Genomic DNA, 17,658 nt, shown 5'->3' with positions numbered 1-17,658 from the left:
GTCATACAAAGTGTTCAAAGTTTACTTGCTTGAAAAAGAAGAACACAACTCTCGAATGTCATTACAAAGCACCTTGGGTTGAACAACAAAATTCAACATTGACAATAGACAATAGTAATAGCCCATGCTATCAACCAACAAAGAATGACAGACGTCTCAATATTCACAACCCAACGATGCTAGCCATATAGAGGGCAAATGTTGATTGTCAGCTTGTCTACTCAAAAAAGGCAGTGCTCCAATATATTTCTAAATACGCATCGAAAACTAAACACGAATCAGAGAGGCTAACAGACATGCTCAAACGAATTATTGCATCAACAAATATAGAAGATACAATTCTCTTAGCATATCAAAGATTTATGATGGGCATTATTGCTGATAGGGACATTAGTGCTCAAGAAACTTGCCATATGCTGCTCAAACTCCCCTTGATCTCTTGCACACATCAATTTGTCACCCTCAATGTTGGCAAAAAAATCTTCCAACATATAACAAACTATGATGAACCTTCTCAGGCTTCCATTTCTTTCATTTCCATCTACATGAAAAGACCGACCGAGTTATCTAATGTTACTTTTCTTCATTCAGCCCAACAATATACATACAACCAACATCGCAACAAAAGTAAATGGCAAAAAAGAAAAATAAAAGCCATTGTAAATGTCTTACCCCAGTTCAAATCCTTATCTGCAGAAGATATGACAGTACATTTGAATCTTTTTGTTTTGGAGTGAATTGCTTTTGTACAAGCCTTTCCGCAACATTCCTCTACACATAGGAACATCAACTAATGAAGTTATATTGAATTGGAAACAACTTCATAGCACTCATTACGTTCAATGGCATGTTAATGGTATCCAAGAACAGTCCACTCCTAAAAATGATGAAGACTGACACTTAAAAGATATTCCACAATCTACTGATCAAGAACTTTATGAGTGGGAGTTCTTCTCACAAATGGGTGCTTCAAATAGCTTTGATGTGACTATCCTTCAAATGCTTGGAAGATGTGATTATGACCTCCACTTTAATTGGAGTGCATCCCTACCTAATGAATTCCTTCATATCATAGCTCCTCAATTCATTTCAATCGAAAAAAGTCAATCGGTCGCCACCCTTGGCAACATTCACTCAAGTCACCCAAATACTTTTGAACTTGCAACAAATCAACAACTTGCACTTGATATTATAACATCTCATGATGCACATGCCGCACCATTACGATTGATCATCCAAGGCACAACAAGTACTGGGAAATCATTCCTTATTGACCACATACGAAATAAGCTAAATATTAGTTTAAATCCAAAAGTATACCCATTGCTTGTGCTTGCACCAACAGGTTTGTCCACATATAACATTCAAGCAACAACAATCCATGTTTCCCTCTGCATACCTATTCAAGAATATCGTCCTTTAACAGGGCATTCCTTATTAATGTTTCAAGAGCAATGCAAGCATTTACAATACATTTTGATTGATGAAATGAGTTTATTTGGCCCACAATTACTCATCAAAGCTAATAATAGATTGCAATAGACATTTCCCACAAGACAACATGAACCATTCGCAGGCCTCTCAGTTGTGTTGGTCGATGACCTTGGCCAATTGCCCCCAGTTATGGACAAACCATTGTATGCATCCCACTCAACATCGCTCGCTTTATGGCACTCCTTCACTGATTTTGTCACCTTAGATGTTTCTTTCCGCCAACAAGGGCTCTCCCCATCACAGATGCAATTCCACAAAATTTTGCTAAATGTACTCAATGCAACACCAGTGCAATCAGTCTGGGAAACTTTGCAGATGCGCTCAACACATGCCTTAAGTCTCAACCAAAACAGACATTTTGACCAAAAAAAAACATCTATTTGCAACCAATGCAGCTTCAAACTCGCACAATATTAAAATGTTAAAGCAATTGCACATGCACCAACAATCATAGCAACACAAAGAGACAAACAAAGTGACCAAGATGAGTAGCTCCTATTTGAAATTCTTCTTTCTATAGACCAGCAAGTCATGCTCATTGCAAATTTATGGATTGGAGTTGGTCTTGTCAATGGTTCTTTCGGACAAATCAAAATGATTGTCTACAATGCAGGTTCTAAACCACCAGACTTACCAAAATATGTTGTTGTCCATTTCCAACATTACATTGGACCACCATGGGATGCTGCCAATCCAAAATATGTTCCCATTCCACCAATTACTAGAGGAAACCGCACACAGATCCCACTAACGATGGCTTGGGGTATTACTATCCACAAATCGCAGAGACTCACACTAGACTATGCAACAATTGACATTGAAAAAACAGAAAAACAGGGTCTCACGTTCACAGCTCCACAAATCGCACTGTCTCGAGTAAAATCAATTGAAGATCTTCGAATTCAACCAACCTTCACTTACGAGAGGTGCTCCAAATTGCAAGGCAGTCCATCAACCATTTCCAGAAAGAACGAAGAAGCTCATTTGCTTAAGCTTTCTAAGATCACAAAGACAAAACACTTGCAAAAACGTCCAACAGAGGTACTGCAAGCGCAACACCTATACATTTTTGCATATCATATAGCTTATTTCATGCGTTTCCACACATCATAACAATTACATCTTGTAGGGTCATCGATAAATGTGAAAGGTTTCATCGCGACAAGAAAGCTACAATTTTACATACTTGTCTTTCTCATTGTCATTCACATTCAATCAATACAGGTTTGCATAGTACCTCCACTCACACTTCACACTGTTTTGCTTGCTTGTTGTTACCCTCTTTCTATTGTTTACTTCCTACAATTGCAGTATCTCATGTCTTGCTAATACTTCTCTCTTGTTCTCATCCTTGCAGGCCATCAAAAAAAGATCGTTTTAAACCACACATGATACAATGCTATCTCGATCTGTTTGACCTTCCACTTTAGTAATGCTAACTTTTGCTTGCACTTCTCATCTTCTTTGCAGATTTAACAACCACAACAAAGTTTCATCAAGCATATCGTCCACCTCACTTTCAACAACTCTGAGTGCCTTCCTTTCCTATTCTTTTCCATCTCCAACTTTTTCCACTTTCAATTATTTAATTCACCTACAATGTTCTAATACAATTTTAATGCTCACCGGTACACAACGACAACTCCTCAATGCTTTCATTCAGCTTTGCAACCAACATATTAGATAACTTGGATTATGTACTGCACAAATAAATACCTTAAATGGTTGTATAACATGCTGGCAATACCAGCATGGGGGTTGGAGGGGGGATAATTTAGATTTTCTGAGACCAACACATCAAATTGGTTGGGTTTTATACAGTCTAAAATAGTTTGCTTTTATAATTTTGTACAACAAAAAACATTGTAATAACACATTTATATTGCTCTATGGTACTGTACATCATGTTGCCTTCTGCAGCATGAGGGTTGATGTGTGGTTAAATTCAAATTTTGGAACCAACTAAAAACATTGATTGAATTATGTATAGTATGACATTTTCAAATAATAATGTTTTCACTTCTTCTTTTCTCCACAAACATCTCCTTTCAAAATTTTGTTTGATGATTGTAGAGACCTACTTTTTACATTCACTTGACTTTATTCAAATCACAACTAACTAATTCTCAACCTTCGGTGTCTTGTTGCAGGCACTCCCCGTGCGGTTTTTACAAGGTAGAAACTCTTTCTCCTTTCATAGCAAGAGAAAGAGATGATAAGTTACTACCAGGCTCCATACAAACACCAGGCATCACCACCCCTCGACCACCCACACAACTTCCTTCTTCAATTCTGATCTCACCATATTCCACTCTTCCTCCCTCATACACATGCCCAAACAACATGGCATTCCTCCCTACCACTCCATTCCTCTCCACCCTCACCATCTCTGGGTTTAGCAACGCTTCCATACTGTCCACAAAGGCACCCTCGCCCCACGCAACACTAGACCCCAAGCTCTTCATGTACAGACCAAAAACAACAGAGCCTCTGCAGAGCTGAACAAAATGCAAACCCGCCACAGTCCTCACCGCCTGCCAGGCGGTGTCCAGCAACGTTGCTCTGCTCCATAGCTCAATTCTATCACCCTCCCGCATTTTCCCCACCATAAACCACTTACATACAACCGTCAAGACTACCATAGTAAACCCCGTCAGTACATACAACACAGGCAAGAAAATAGCAGGAAAGAGGATTCTTGTGCAGTTCTCCCCGTTTTGTACCCAATATGAGAGCAACCCAAGAGGCGCAACGAAGGCCAGAGCAAGCAACGCATAGGGTAGCCCCGTTTGTAGCAACGGTTGGGCCAGCAGAAGCCACAGAGACACTGCCCAGCTCCGAACCTGCGACACCGGTTTCGAGAACTCTTTTACAGGGGATCCGACGGCCGACTGTGGGGATGCAAACGGGCACGGGCAGGTGCTTAAGTCGAAGCCCACGTCGGATTGCTGCAAAAGCGTTTTCCATGCTGGGTGAAGCGGCAGACCGGTGCGGAGGCGCTGGCAGATGTCGTAGACAAGAGACCGGCCATGGTCTATGGAGGCGCTGTCGCGGGAGGACGACGCAGGGATCACATCCAGCCCAGGGCAACGCCTGTACGGTTCGAACCGTAGCGGCTCTGCCTCTTTTGTGTCGAGCAACTGGTTAAAATTCATCTCGCCCGTGTCGATGTAGGGGTATTTTTCTTCATCCCATGGCTTCGTGCAGTCCAGGGCCTCTTCCCTTTCTGCAATTGATTGGGGTACGGGCTGGATCTGTAGCTGTAGGATATAATTGACGCCCGAGGGAGACGCTACCCGTTTTCGGAAGTCGTCTGCGAGGAAGTGAAGGGGTCGGGTGTCCGCCGGGCCGCGTGGGATGGCGCCGGTTTCGGGCGGGAGGAGGCGGTCCTTCGGGTTCACTGCACCGGCATCTTCGCTGATCTGTGGATCGGCGGGTCGGAGCTTGAATTTCACGTAGTAATCGGTCCGGCTTTGCTTGGATCGGAACAAGCGGCATATGTTGGAGTAGTAGTGTAGTTCTGTATAGGAGTTTGTCTGTCTGAAGGAACCCCAGACGGCGTCCCGGATGTGGGGTAAACGCTTCACTTGCTCTTCCCTGTGGTTGAGCCCACCGACTAGCCATTGAAAAAAGTCTGCAAAAGTTCTAGCGTAGAAGGCCTTTCCTGTCTTGAGCGTAAGGTCGATTAGAGAGTCGGTGGTGTTGTTTTCGCCGCGCATTATTTGAATGGACGCGCCTCGGGCGTCCGTGCGAGCGTCGTCGTCTGCGCTGAGGCTGTTGCTGTGGCGGATGATAATGGGGTATTTCTTGCCGGGTGAAAATATTTCGTGCTGTGGAAGGCCTTTGAGATCATTGAAGATTGTGAGGGTGCCTCTTCCCGCCACACCCAGGCGATGGAAGTAACGGGATTGGACTTTCAGGGTTGTTTTTGCTAGGTGTGCCGCGAGATTCCCCACAATTTTTCTGTAATGATTGTCCATTTGGAGGATTCTTTTATCTGAAAGAAGATCCCCTGATTGACCCTGGGCGTTCACCATCACCGGCTTTTCTGTTCCCACGTACACGCCCCCAGCTTGCAGCACGCAGTCTGCAGGTGCCAGAGACAATGCTCCCAGCGTGATTCGATCCTGCAACGTGGAGCCTGGTAAAAGTAGGCTCTGGGTGCCTGTCACACAGTTTGAACCTATTTGAATTTTCCCCAGAGTAAAGCTCCTTGGGTTTTTGTGGGTCATCGTTATTATTCTAGAGAAGTCGCCCAAGTGGGTGTTGGATCCCAGCTGGAAGAGGTCTGGATCGACTATGGCATTGATTGCCCTGATAGATGCTGTGCTGCCGATTTTTGCGCCTAAGCATTTTAGATAAATGCAGAAAGATTCGGTTCCTGATAGAAGCTGTACAAATCTTTGATGACACAAAGTCAGGAGCCTGTGTACGAACCAAATTCGAAGGCCCAGATTAGAGGTGGCTCTCATAGGTGCCTCAGTAGGCTTTACTTTTTCCACAATACACCATTTGAGAATGCAGGTCATCAGTGTTAGCACAAAGCCGTAGGCTATGTAAGTACATCCAACACAGAATGCAAACTGCAAGACTTTTGCTTCTAAAAATATTTGAGACGCAATTTCCAGAACAGTCGCAGGTTCGTTCAGCACAACCAAAGCTGCGAGAGTGGCAGGTGGCCAATGGAATGCCCCTGCAAGGGAAAATAGAAGAAAGCCCCGGTCGGAGAACACGTGGATATGAGGCAACTGCATTGAGTTTGAAAGCCATACAAACAGTGGATATACCATTGCTGCAGCTAAGGTACTGACCATGGCCACCGTGTATAGGCCCAGTAGTTGCCATATGTGAGTGGTCGTTGTTGCCATATTGCCCTCCTGCTCTGCCCCCTGCATTTAATCAGAGATGTTTATTTTATCAATATGAATACTGAAACGAGATGCAACTTAAAATTTAATTTCTTTTTGCACATCTTGACATAAGAATTGGGCTTAATTGTCAAAAGGGTTGAGGATCAGAGTCGAGAAATGTTCAGAGTGATGACGAAAAACCCGTGCACTCTGACAATCTTATAAGCTTCAGGTCTGATAATTATAAAATATTAAAAGAGGATAAGGAGAACAAATTGAAGATGACCGACCAACATAAAAATCTCGGGTTCTAGTAGGTAGCCAAAGGAGGATTTCAATTAATCTATCCAAATTTGCCACAAAATGTAAATAGATAAATCATGCATGCGAAGGAAATTGAGACCTTGCTAGTCTTACACCACAAATTAGATAATGCCAATAAAGGCTTTACTGGTAAATTGGAATTGATTATATAGCATACCTTCAGGTTTGAATGTGGTGCTTTCTTCCCAAAGGATTGCCCAATTTCTGTCCTGTGAAGAGCAGGAACAACAGATCCTGATGCCAAAACAGTGCCCATTTGAAGTAAGGCAAAAGGGCCAACCAAGGAACGACTTCCAATCTTTACAGGACCTAGAAACAACATTCCATTTTTCACTTGATGGCTCTCCAAAGTTGCACCATCTGAGATCACTGCTTCGTCTGCTATAGAAACCATAGAAGGGTCTGTAATGTCTGTACTGTCTAAAACCACATCTTTTCCAATATCTGCACCCAGAAGCCTGTACCACCATAGAATGAAAACAGTACCACGAAGGTGAGTGGCAAGCATGGTGGATGCAAAATCCCTGGCACGATACAGAGTCCACCATTTTACAAAATCCACAGACCACACAGAAACCTTGGGTTTCAATGTATGATTCACTTGCAAAAATGTAATCCCAAATATTGACAGAGAAATGGCCGTCATAACTATGTAGAATATCCACGCAGCTGGGCTGGCAAGAAGAAGAAGCAAAATGGGATTCAATTTTAGTAGTTCAGCAGCAGGCAAAGCAACACTAAGGGGAATTGAACATGCTATGTATGCTGGAACAATCAACAATGCTGCTGCATACAAAATACCAATTAACTGAAGAAACCCAATTGCAAGCCTTTTGAGAGCCGAAGGCAATACACATTGGGTATATGAATTAACATTCTCTGCTTTTGTAATGTTTGCAATTGTTTTTCCTTCTCGCTGAAGAAGTCCCTCTGCAAATGCTGCTAGTTCTGAAATATTGTTTGCAGTGAAAATATCAACTGCAGAAACATGGACACCCAGATAAGCTGAGAGCTTCTGAGCTGCACAAACTACTCCCACTGAATCAATCCCGTAGGAAACAAGGCTATCTGTACTAGAAATCTCCTGAATGGCCACTCCAGTCATCTCTGAGACGAGGCCTTTCAAAAATTTCAACAAGTCCCTCGGATTCGATCCTTTGACACTGTGGGTGTTATCACCCGATTTTTTCATGAGATTTAAGGCCAACTCTGCAAGTTCCGAGATGCACCCGGCAGTGTAAACGTCAATTGCGGCAACATGTACCCCTAAGAATGATGACAGCCTCTGTGCTGCTTCCACCACCACAATTGAACTTAACCCGTAATTTACAAAACTATTATCATGTGATATCTGAGAGGCCTCCAAGCCAGTCTTCTCACTCACCAAACACACTAGAAACTGTAGAATATCTTCTCTAATGGGGAATCCATCTGTTACTCTTTCAATTGGAGAATATGCATTAGAATCGGAGCCGTTGAAGGTCCAAGACCTTTTCATGACGGGTAGAAGCAAAGACTTATGATCCGCCTTCCCAGTAAATGTCCGAACAAGAGCCATTTTGCGAGTTGTTCCCGCAACGTCCAAGGTTCCATCTGTAAACTGTTTGAGACATTCTGACCGTCGAATTTTGCCTGAAGTTGTCTTGCAGATGGTCCTTGGTTTGATCAGTTTTACAGCGGCAATTTCGACCCCGTGCTCAGCTGCCACTACCATTCGAATCTGCTCTGCAACATCCGTCTTAATGATCTTTTCGTCTCTGATTTCTGCAATTACTACAAGACCCACCTGGTCTGAGGATTCCGATAGGGTAATCCCATTGGAGGCCAAGGTCTCTTCAGGAACTCCAATCACTGCACAACACCCGGGTCGAATGCATTCCGAGCAGGTCTCCACAGTTTTCTCCACGTCTGAAGAGTATACATTCCTGCCATTCACAATTATCAAGTCCTTTATACGCCCTGTGACGAATAATCTTCCTGCCACTATCCGCCCCAAATCTCCTGTCCTGGTGTAGTTTCTTGTTCCTAAAAGAGTAGATCAAAAGGAATTATATTGATGTCCTGCAAATGACCAAAATGTCTTACAATAGAGGAGACTAGAGAAAGCAAGCACTTAATGTTGTGTTTAGTCACCTGAATTAAGTTTATTCTTGAATGTCTCTTCTCCTTGGACCTCACAACCCCAGTATCCAATCCCTGCGCTGGGACTGCTAACCCAGATCTCGCCTTCGATTCCCTCCCCTGCCACCTCTTCCCCTGTTTCAGCATCTACAATCCTTATATCAACATCTGGGTCATTGCGTTCAACATAACCACAACAGACTCTCCCCTGCCAGTCCACATAAATGGGCTTCCCAGCACCCCATGCAACAGAGACAAAAACACTATTCTCTGCTAGGCCATAGCCTGGTGCCAATACCTCCTCCCCTAGCCCACACGGCCCCAGAAGCTCCACAAACCGCCTTAGTGTTTTCTGCCTCACCGGCTCCGCACTAATCATCAAAAACAACATTGATGACAAATCATATTCCTCCAACAATTCAATTTCTTTTTTCTTAGCCGTCTCCAGCCTGCGGACGACGAGCTCGAAGGCAAAATTGGGTCCTGCACTGTGAGTAGCCTTGTATTTAGTCATGGTGTCAATCCATAACAAGGGATTTCTGATGAAGGTCAAGGGGGAAAACAGAATTGCAGTTCCACCGCTGAGCATTGCTGTGAGGAGACCTCCGATGAGCCCCATGTCGTGGTACTGCGGTAGCCAACTTACTAACACAGTGCGTGAAGTGCTCTTGTAGTGCCTATGCATGAGTTTCACATTGTGTACAAGCCCGGCGTTAGTGATCTTAACCCCTTTTGCATCCCCTGTTGAGCCTGAAGTGAATTGCAGAAAACACACTTCTTCAGGCTGCGGTTTCAATCTGACTGCATTATCGTTGTGTTGAAGGGATTCTTCCTGTTCGTCTTCTATTGGAGCAATCTTGGGCCATGACCAGGAGCCAGGGGATTTCCTTTTGGTGGTGTTTTTGTTGGTCCATGAATCAGAGTAGAGCCATGGTAGGTCAGGCCAACGAGAGACAAGCTTGCTTTTGTAGGCCCCTAGGAGAATCATGTTGCGAAGACGAGCTGCACGAACAGCTGCATGGTATGAAGAGGTGGAGAGTATGGCCACTGCATTGCAAGATTTTGCTACACTCTCCACCTTGGCCAGTGCTTGTCCATTGTGGTGAAGCGGATCTGGTGGAAGAAGTGGAACTGCCAACACCTACATAAACAATAATAATAACAATATCAGTAGATTTCCACAATCTATTAGTATATTAGTATGTCTATAGCTTCTGGATTTTATTGTGTGAATTTTTTGTATCAATGTTTAGGACCATCATAAGATGAAAGTAGAGAACACAAGAAAAAAAATGATAATAACACAAAATATAATGGTCAATCAAGATATTAAAAAAAAATGTGGTAAGAAAATTTAAAGTGAAGATGTGCTAGAAAAATTTAAGGTTAAGTTTAATGTGAGTGAAATCAATTAATCTCTAACTTAAAAAGAATTCATTGTAAAATTATTAAGAAAATTTAAAAGGAAGTTTAATGTCAGTGAAATCAATTAATGTCCAACTCAAAAAGAATATATTGCACATTACTTACTCGAGCTCGTAGACATCCAAAGAAGGCATCTATAAAATCAAGTCCAGGAGGATGAAGCAACACAACCCTATCCCCTGGTTTGATTATAGGCTTATTGGATGTAAGCAACTTTTTTGCTATAAGGGAACTCCTAGCATCAATATCCTGGTATGTCCGCTTGTCTACAACTTTTCCTTCATCGTTTATCCATGAGTACAAAGTCTTGTGCCCTACTATTTTATGGGATGCCCAAAAATGCAAATACTCATCAATGGTAGCCAAGTCTGGAAATTCCACACCAAGTATTTCATCCAATTCTTTGGTTTTATAGCAACTCTTTTGTTGTAATGTATACAATGGAAATAATCTCTGCACACATTCATATATTTATCTCAAGGTAAGATATGGTTCCTAAGTAAAATAATTCATGAAATCCTTTAAACCAAAATGAGATGTTGTTACCACCTTGACATAAGGAAATGGTGGATTGTGAACATCTGATCCAAAATGCTTGCAAACCAAATCAATGGCATGAGTTGAATTTAGCTCAGTAAGCTCAAAAGCCATCAACCCACCTACATAATATGTATTTTCTTGGCCTTGCAACTCTTCTAATCTATCATAAAATCCAGCCTTCATGTCTACACAATTCACACATAAAATGTCACCTTAACATAGCTATACAAATTTCAAGACAAGTTTTAAAAAATAAGATAAGAAAAATATAAAGTTTAGATTCAGTTCATGTTGGTGTCTAATAATTTTTAACATTTATGTGAGCTAATATATCTATATTAACTAAGAATCAAAACAATTTGTTTTAAGAATTTATTGTTGTTCTAAATTATGTTTCCATATAATTTTTCAACAAATTTATTTCTCTTTCTTTATACTTTTTTTTTTGAATTATCTTTTACCTCTTGGATAATTATTAGGAGAAATTTTCTTTTAGGTTCCATGTTTTAGCTCTCAAGTTTAACACTAATGGAAACACTCCACCCTATACTTTACTCCAAACTATTGCAAAGTTTCTTTTTATTTTTGTTCTTCAAGATTGATGCTACATGTTTTATTTCTGATACACTCTTATATGTCTATTGTAGTAATTTTTAGTTCCATTGTGAGATAAAAATTATGTAATAAAGAAGAATCTAAACTATCACTAGATCTTAGCCAAGATATTATGGACATGGAAGCATTCCACGTTAGGGATTAGGTTGTAAAAAGGAAGGAAAATGAAGAGACTTCCTTAATAGGTAGAAAAAGGCTATGATGAGCCCAATGTTGATGGACATCAAGCAAGTGGTGGTGGAGAAGAAGTCTTTGTAAAACATAATGGCATTAAAAAGAATGAATGTGAAGGGCATGCCATAAGCTAATACGGTCAGAAAAATGAAAGAAGAGGAAAATGTAGTCTTGATATTCTATTGTAGGACAACAAGCCATAAGAAAGATACAAGCTACAAAGGATATTTTTATGAAGGTCCCTTTTTGTTGTATGTTTTGACTACCATATTCTTCTTTGATATACTATGTTTGGATCATTATCAATAGTGAGTTTTAACATGCAAATCTAAGAAAAAAAAGTGTTGTGTTTTTCGCTAATAATAATTTTGGTATTACATATATTAACTACAATTTCCTTATATATTCTACTATGTTTATTTATGTACTTGAACTAGAACTATTTTAACTAGCAACAATAGAGGTTGTCTACACTGATTTGGTATTAGAGCATCTAAAGATATTGGGACTAGATAACTCATGGGTTAGAGTTAGTTGTTATTGAGAAGAGCTTTGAATAACTAAGAGGCAAGTTATGACTATAGCCATGGATGCAAAGGTTGATTTGTTACATAGTGAATGATAAAAATGATAATCAAGTTGGAAGAACTAAGATAAAGGCAGGGGGAAAATAAAACAAAATACAATCAAAGAAAGTTGCAAAATTTGGAGTTTGAGTTGGAGGATGTTGGAGTAGTATGAAGCCAAAAATAATGAGAAAATAAAGAAAAATAAAATTGAAGAAAAGGTTTTCAAGGGTTGTGAGAAGGTGAAGAGAGTTGGTGGAAATAAGTACTCAACTTATGAGTAAGAGTTGTTTCTAAAGAGGAAAAGTGTGGAGTTTAGGATTGGATAATAGATGAAACTTCTAGAACAAGGAACGATTAAATCCTTTGAGAATTTAGCAAAACTAGTTATGGATAAAAGACAACTGAATATACTGTATAAATAATTCAATAGAGGAAATAGATGAATGGAATGCAAATGAAGAGAATGAATGGGATTGTGACATTGAGTTGTGTAGCCTTGAAGAAGGGGAAACATTGATGATTACCATATGGAAGAGGAAATTTAAAAGATTGCTATGAAGAATGATACAACCTATCACTAGAGGTTGCCCAAGATTTTACCATTGTATTAATTATCCATATTAGATATGAGGCAAAAGAAAGGAAGATGAATGGAGAGAATCCATTGATATATAGAAGTGTGAATGAAAAAGGATATGAGGAGCCCACACAAGTAGTGGAAATCAAGCTAGTGGTGGTGGAGAAGAAGTTATCCTCATTAAAGAGGATAAAATTGTGAAAATTAAATGTGAAGGGAATGAACATTGTGAGAACTTTGTATGCTTAAATAGAAAAAAAAATAGATTAAGAGGAATATAGACTCTTGATAGTTTGTTATAGGAATAAAACCATGGAAAAGATACAACTTGCAAAAGAGATCTTTATGAAGGATGTCACTTCTTTTATATTTTACCTTCTATTCAGTTGTGTTCATATATATATAATAGGGTTATTTTAACTAGCAGGAATAGAGAGTATGCATCAAAGACTCTAAAATATGGAGACCTAATCAATATAATAATGAAACTCAAAAACATATTGCAACTTCATGCATTATAAACAAAATTCTCCCAAACGAAGTAGGATATTTTTATTACCTTGAGATGTAATGTGAGGAAAATAGGTCCAACATCTTTGAAGAATGACAGACTCCACTTGAGCTCCCATGTTCTTGACATCATCACATATGAAGCTTTGTACAATAGATTTGTTAATATCAACAGAGTTACCATAAGACCAAAACAAGAATATATTTGTATCTTGGTAGAATTTTTGCATGGCTACGGGATGACCAATAGTGTTAGGATCCTCCACATATGTCTTACAGTAGTAAAATCCTACAGGGAGGTGATCAAGGCCTTTGATTTTTACAACTGTTGTATAGTAGTCAATTGTTCTTACTTTTGAGAACAATTCTTCTTCTTCCTCATTGAGCTTGAATAGATTTGATTTGCAACCTACACAAGGACAAATTCAATCAACATATCATTATTTAGTACTTGTTAGTTATTGAAAACAAATTATTTGACTGTAAAGCATGGAAATTTTGAACACTAATTATAATCTTTACTTGAACCTTGTGAAGTTGAGAGAATTTATTTTGATAGAAAAATAATTGAATTAGAATCAAAATAAAGGCATGTGGGCATGAACACCACAATAGGGTGAAAACAAATTTTAAAAATTATTAATAAAGTAGATTTGTTTTCAGAATTATAAGCTATGGAGAACTTGATACAAAAGAAGGTAATAAAATTGTGTGGTTGACAATTATAATTTACATCGTAGATTCTTTAGTCCAAATTATTTTCTAATGATATTACTATTTTTTATTTTTATTTTATATTTGAGATTATTTTGAAACTGTAATGTGATCATCAAAGTGTTGTAGTTGAGTTGGTTGATCACAATTAATAAGGAAGATGGTTGTTCCTTGATTAAATGCCATTTACCAAGGTTTGAATCTTTTGGAGATTCAATAATAAGGGATGAGACAAGGATTGTGCCAAGGATGACTTTGGTGGAATAGGTAATTCTTAATCCTTGACTCTCAATCAAAGAGGCATTAGCTTAGACTCTTTCTCCCTTATAGATAGTAAAAAAAATGAGTTTGAGATAAAACCCTTCATAAAAATAATATTATAAGATCTAATTCTTTTTAAATAAATCATTCTTTTATTTCAAGATTTTAATCTAAGTTTTTACTCAAATTCACAAATATTTAATATTAAATCCTAATTTCATAGTCTAGTATTAATTATGTCGAAAGACATTATATAATGGAGCATGGAGTTTTAAAATGAGCATATGTAAAATCCACTTTTTTTTCTCAAGAATAAGGATAAGAATGAATATAATATAAAAATATATTAATAATAATTTAGATTTTTGCTTTTGTAAAGAGTTTAATAAGAATATAAAAATATAATAAAAAGAATATACTAGCATATAATCATATATAATAAAAACAGTTTAATATTAATTACCATATAAGTAATATAATAATAATTTAATATTATTGTAATATAATAATATAATATTTTTAATGGAATAATAACAAATAAAATAAATCTCTCCATAATGATATCTTTCATTTCTAATTACATAATTTCTTCCAAACATATATATGCTAATATACACCTTACATACTTTATTCTAGATAATCAATAACATAATTTTTCCCGCTTTAAAAATATATGACTTACCATCATCCTCACCAATTATATTCAACTAATTGAACTACAAGTTTTAAAAATATTCAAACCATATCTTATAATTAAATACACTTCAAACTCAACTATTTATATTATTTTCATATTTGTCTCTGTTGAAATTCATTGTAACGTATTCGATCCATAAATTTTAGCATATTCGAATGAAACAACTTCTAAATAGATTCGTAGTTACCTGTGGAATTTGACCTGTAAACCTTGGTGGACCCAGCAAAGGGAATTGCACCAGAAATAATAATTTTGTCGAACTCCATCGTCTTTTCTTCTTGCCTCTCACTATCCTTAGTGTGGACACGTACAGAGTTCGAATCCCTTTCGATGCTGACCACCTCAATACCACACTGCACCTCCGCCGGCAATTTTACGCTCAATTTCTGCCACAGGCTCGCATAACCGCCCTTCACTCGCCGGATTTTCCCCAACATGGACGTCCGGGCAAATTCATGCAGGTAAGCATAAGCCATGTCTTCAACGAATCCATAGCCAGAGGCCGTATACCCATATGCAACAGCTTTAGGAATGGCTTTTAAACCATTTTGTCTAAAAAATTCCGGTACCGGATCCGGCATCAGGCGGCTCACAGCGTGGACTCCGATGTGGCCGGAATCTTTGGCTTTGGCCTGAAGGCAACGTTTTTGCAGTTATTGCCAAAACAGAGTCAACTGCGGTGAAAATATTTAATATAATTTTCTGAAATGAATGGGTAGTGTATGGAAGTCAGAATTCACAACAAACAATAGATTATATTAAGCGTCGTTTCAGATTTCAATTGTGTGGGTTCTTTTTCATCATTATCAATGTTTCTGATTACGACTTGTGATCTATCATCAAGGTATAACATGAAAGCTGAAGGAGATAGAGTTGATCCAATCATTGATACAAAAGAATTTCACACCGTTGAATCGAGAAAACACTTATTCAACATAAACTGTAAAAATTTATGAAATTAGGATAGGTATGTGTATATGCCTGTAATTTCATTGTAAGAGGAATGATGGACATGTAATCTGCCTGAACATCCAAATCTTCGAATTGGCCGCCATTGCAGTCTATTAGAGCAAGTTTGTGAGACTCCATGTCTTGGAATTCTACATTGCCCAATTCCTCTACCAGACTTGTGATTGTTGGAGCACTGTTTGCTGCCACCACCTGCCCACCCAAGTCATATACTCTTCCTGCAACATCAAATAATTGAACATTATGTTGGTTTAAGACTTTTGATCTGATACCCAGACTTTTGATTCTATTATAATTCTGTATGCCATTTATATCATTCATATCTGTTTAACCTGTTTTTGACAATCTAACTTTATTTCTATCTATAAAATATATAGCCTATCTATTGAATTATTCAAAAGATTGCTTTTTTAAATTGATTGTATATGTTTTTCAAATGAATGTTTCAGATCTCACTCAGTGATCTATTATCAGGAAGAGGAGAATGGCAATGGATTGCTGAGTATGATTTGGATTTGAAAAAGAAGCACAGTTGATTACCGAAGCAATCTTTTGAATGTTATAAAAAATGTGAAAAACTTCTGCCAACTATCTGATCTATCATCGGAAAGAGAAGGAGAATGATACTGGATTGCTGAATACAATCCAAAATGTCAATACAAACACATTCACAATTGATTCTAGAAACAATTTTTTGAATACTATATAAAATATGGAAAATTCATGTCGACTACCTATTATATTTATGTGAAACACTAGATCTTATTAATGATATCAGATTTCCACAATTCATAATTTCAATCAATACTATTTCTGTATTAGACTATGTTATAGTTTTTGTATCAACATTTCAGATCACACTCTCTTCCATAATTGATCCAAACCTTGATACAAAAACCAACAGAATCTAATCCAGAAATAATATTGATAACAATATATCTTACCATTTATATACATACGCTGACTAAATTGTCTTAAAAATATTGTATTTGTTTTCTGTATGCCATCTGATCATATTCTACCCATAATATGTATACACACAGACAATAGTTTACCTTGGACTTCTAGAGATTCACACATGCCACCCACAGTGCGCTGTTTCTCAAGCACTGTAACATTCTCATACCCCAATTTTGCAAGAGCATAAGCAGCTGAAAGGCCACTGGGTCCTGCACCAACTATACAAATTCTAGTGCTCACATCCATGGATGGATGTAGCTTCAATATCTTTTCCCTATCAACCACCTCCATACCTTCTAATCTTCAAAATCTCTGCAACTCAGAATCATAAATCTGCACAATACCAAGTACAATTATTATACCTAAACTGAGCTTCAAAACTAGAATCTCAAACAAATACAGCCCAAAATCAGGAAGAGCTAAAACAATAAAAGCAGAATTCCCATCCCAGGCCATTTTGAAAGAGCAAGAAAGGGGCTCACATTTGATGAAAGAACTTCAGTTTAACTTTCAGACACCCATCAAAGAGCTAATCATTTTTATACTGGATAGAATGCAGTGTCACCAAGGATCAAATCCATGCTACTTATACAATGCAGGCATTTTTTACAGTAAACGGCTGGATACTAAAGACAAATGTCAAGAAAGAAGAATTTTGTCCTTTGATTCCGGGAAAAACTAAATATTCCTAAGGCGTATGTGCCACTCATCATTGATATTAACATTGTAATGGTCTAGTTAAATCAAATAAGTTAGAATCAATTTCACTGTCAGAAAACCGTAAATGACCTAATCATTTTCACCAAATCATAACAAAATTGCTATAGATTGAAATCCAGGTTCAAATCCATGAGACAG

General features: G+C 38.3%; 2 protein-coding genes across 2 annotated transcripts; one reads left to right on the top strand and one right to left on the bottom strand.

The window, feature by feature from the left end:
• Positions 1-2,025: 2,025 nt before the first annotated feature.
• LOC131875340 (uncharacterized) lies at positions 2,026-2,607 on the top strand. The gene has a single exon (XM_059219435.1). The coding sequence runs from the start codon at positions 2,026-2,028 to the stop codon at positions 2,605-2,607; it is 582 nt and encodes a 193-aa protein (XP_059075418.1).
• Positions 2,608-3,390: 783 nt separating this feature from the next.
• LOC131036178 (uncharacterized) lies at positions 3,391-17,256 on the bottom strand. The gene is made up of 10 exons (XM_057968003.2): positions 17,163-17,256; positions 16,896-17,009; positions 15,853-16,058; positions 15,059-15,503; positions 10,764-10,939; positions 10,320-10,667; positions 8,802-9,930; positions 6,702-8,693; positions 6,546-6,562; positions 3,391-6,383 (listed from the first exon to the last, which is right to left on the bottom strand). The coding sequence occupies exons 1-10, from the start codon at positions 17,254-17,256 to the stop codon at positions 3,663-3,665; spliced, it is 7,242 nt and encodes a 2,413-aa protein (XP_057823986.2). The 3' UTR covers positions 3,391-3,662.
• Positions 17,257-17,658: the final 402 nt, after the last annotated feature.

The sequence above is a fragment of the Cryptomeria japonica genome, chromosome 4 (genome assembly GCF_030272615.1).
Source record: "Cryptomeria japonica chromosome 4, Sugi_1.0, whole genome shotgun sequence".
NCBI classification, from domain to species: domain Eukaryota; kingdom Viridiplantae; phylum Streptophyta; class Pinopsida; order Cupressales; family Cupressaceae; genus Cryptomeria; species Cryptomeria japonica.
This window is presented reverse-complemented; position numbering and strand designations above follow the sequence as displayed.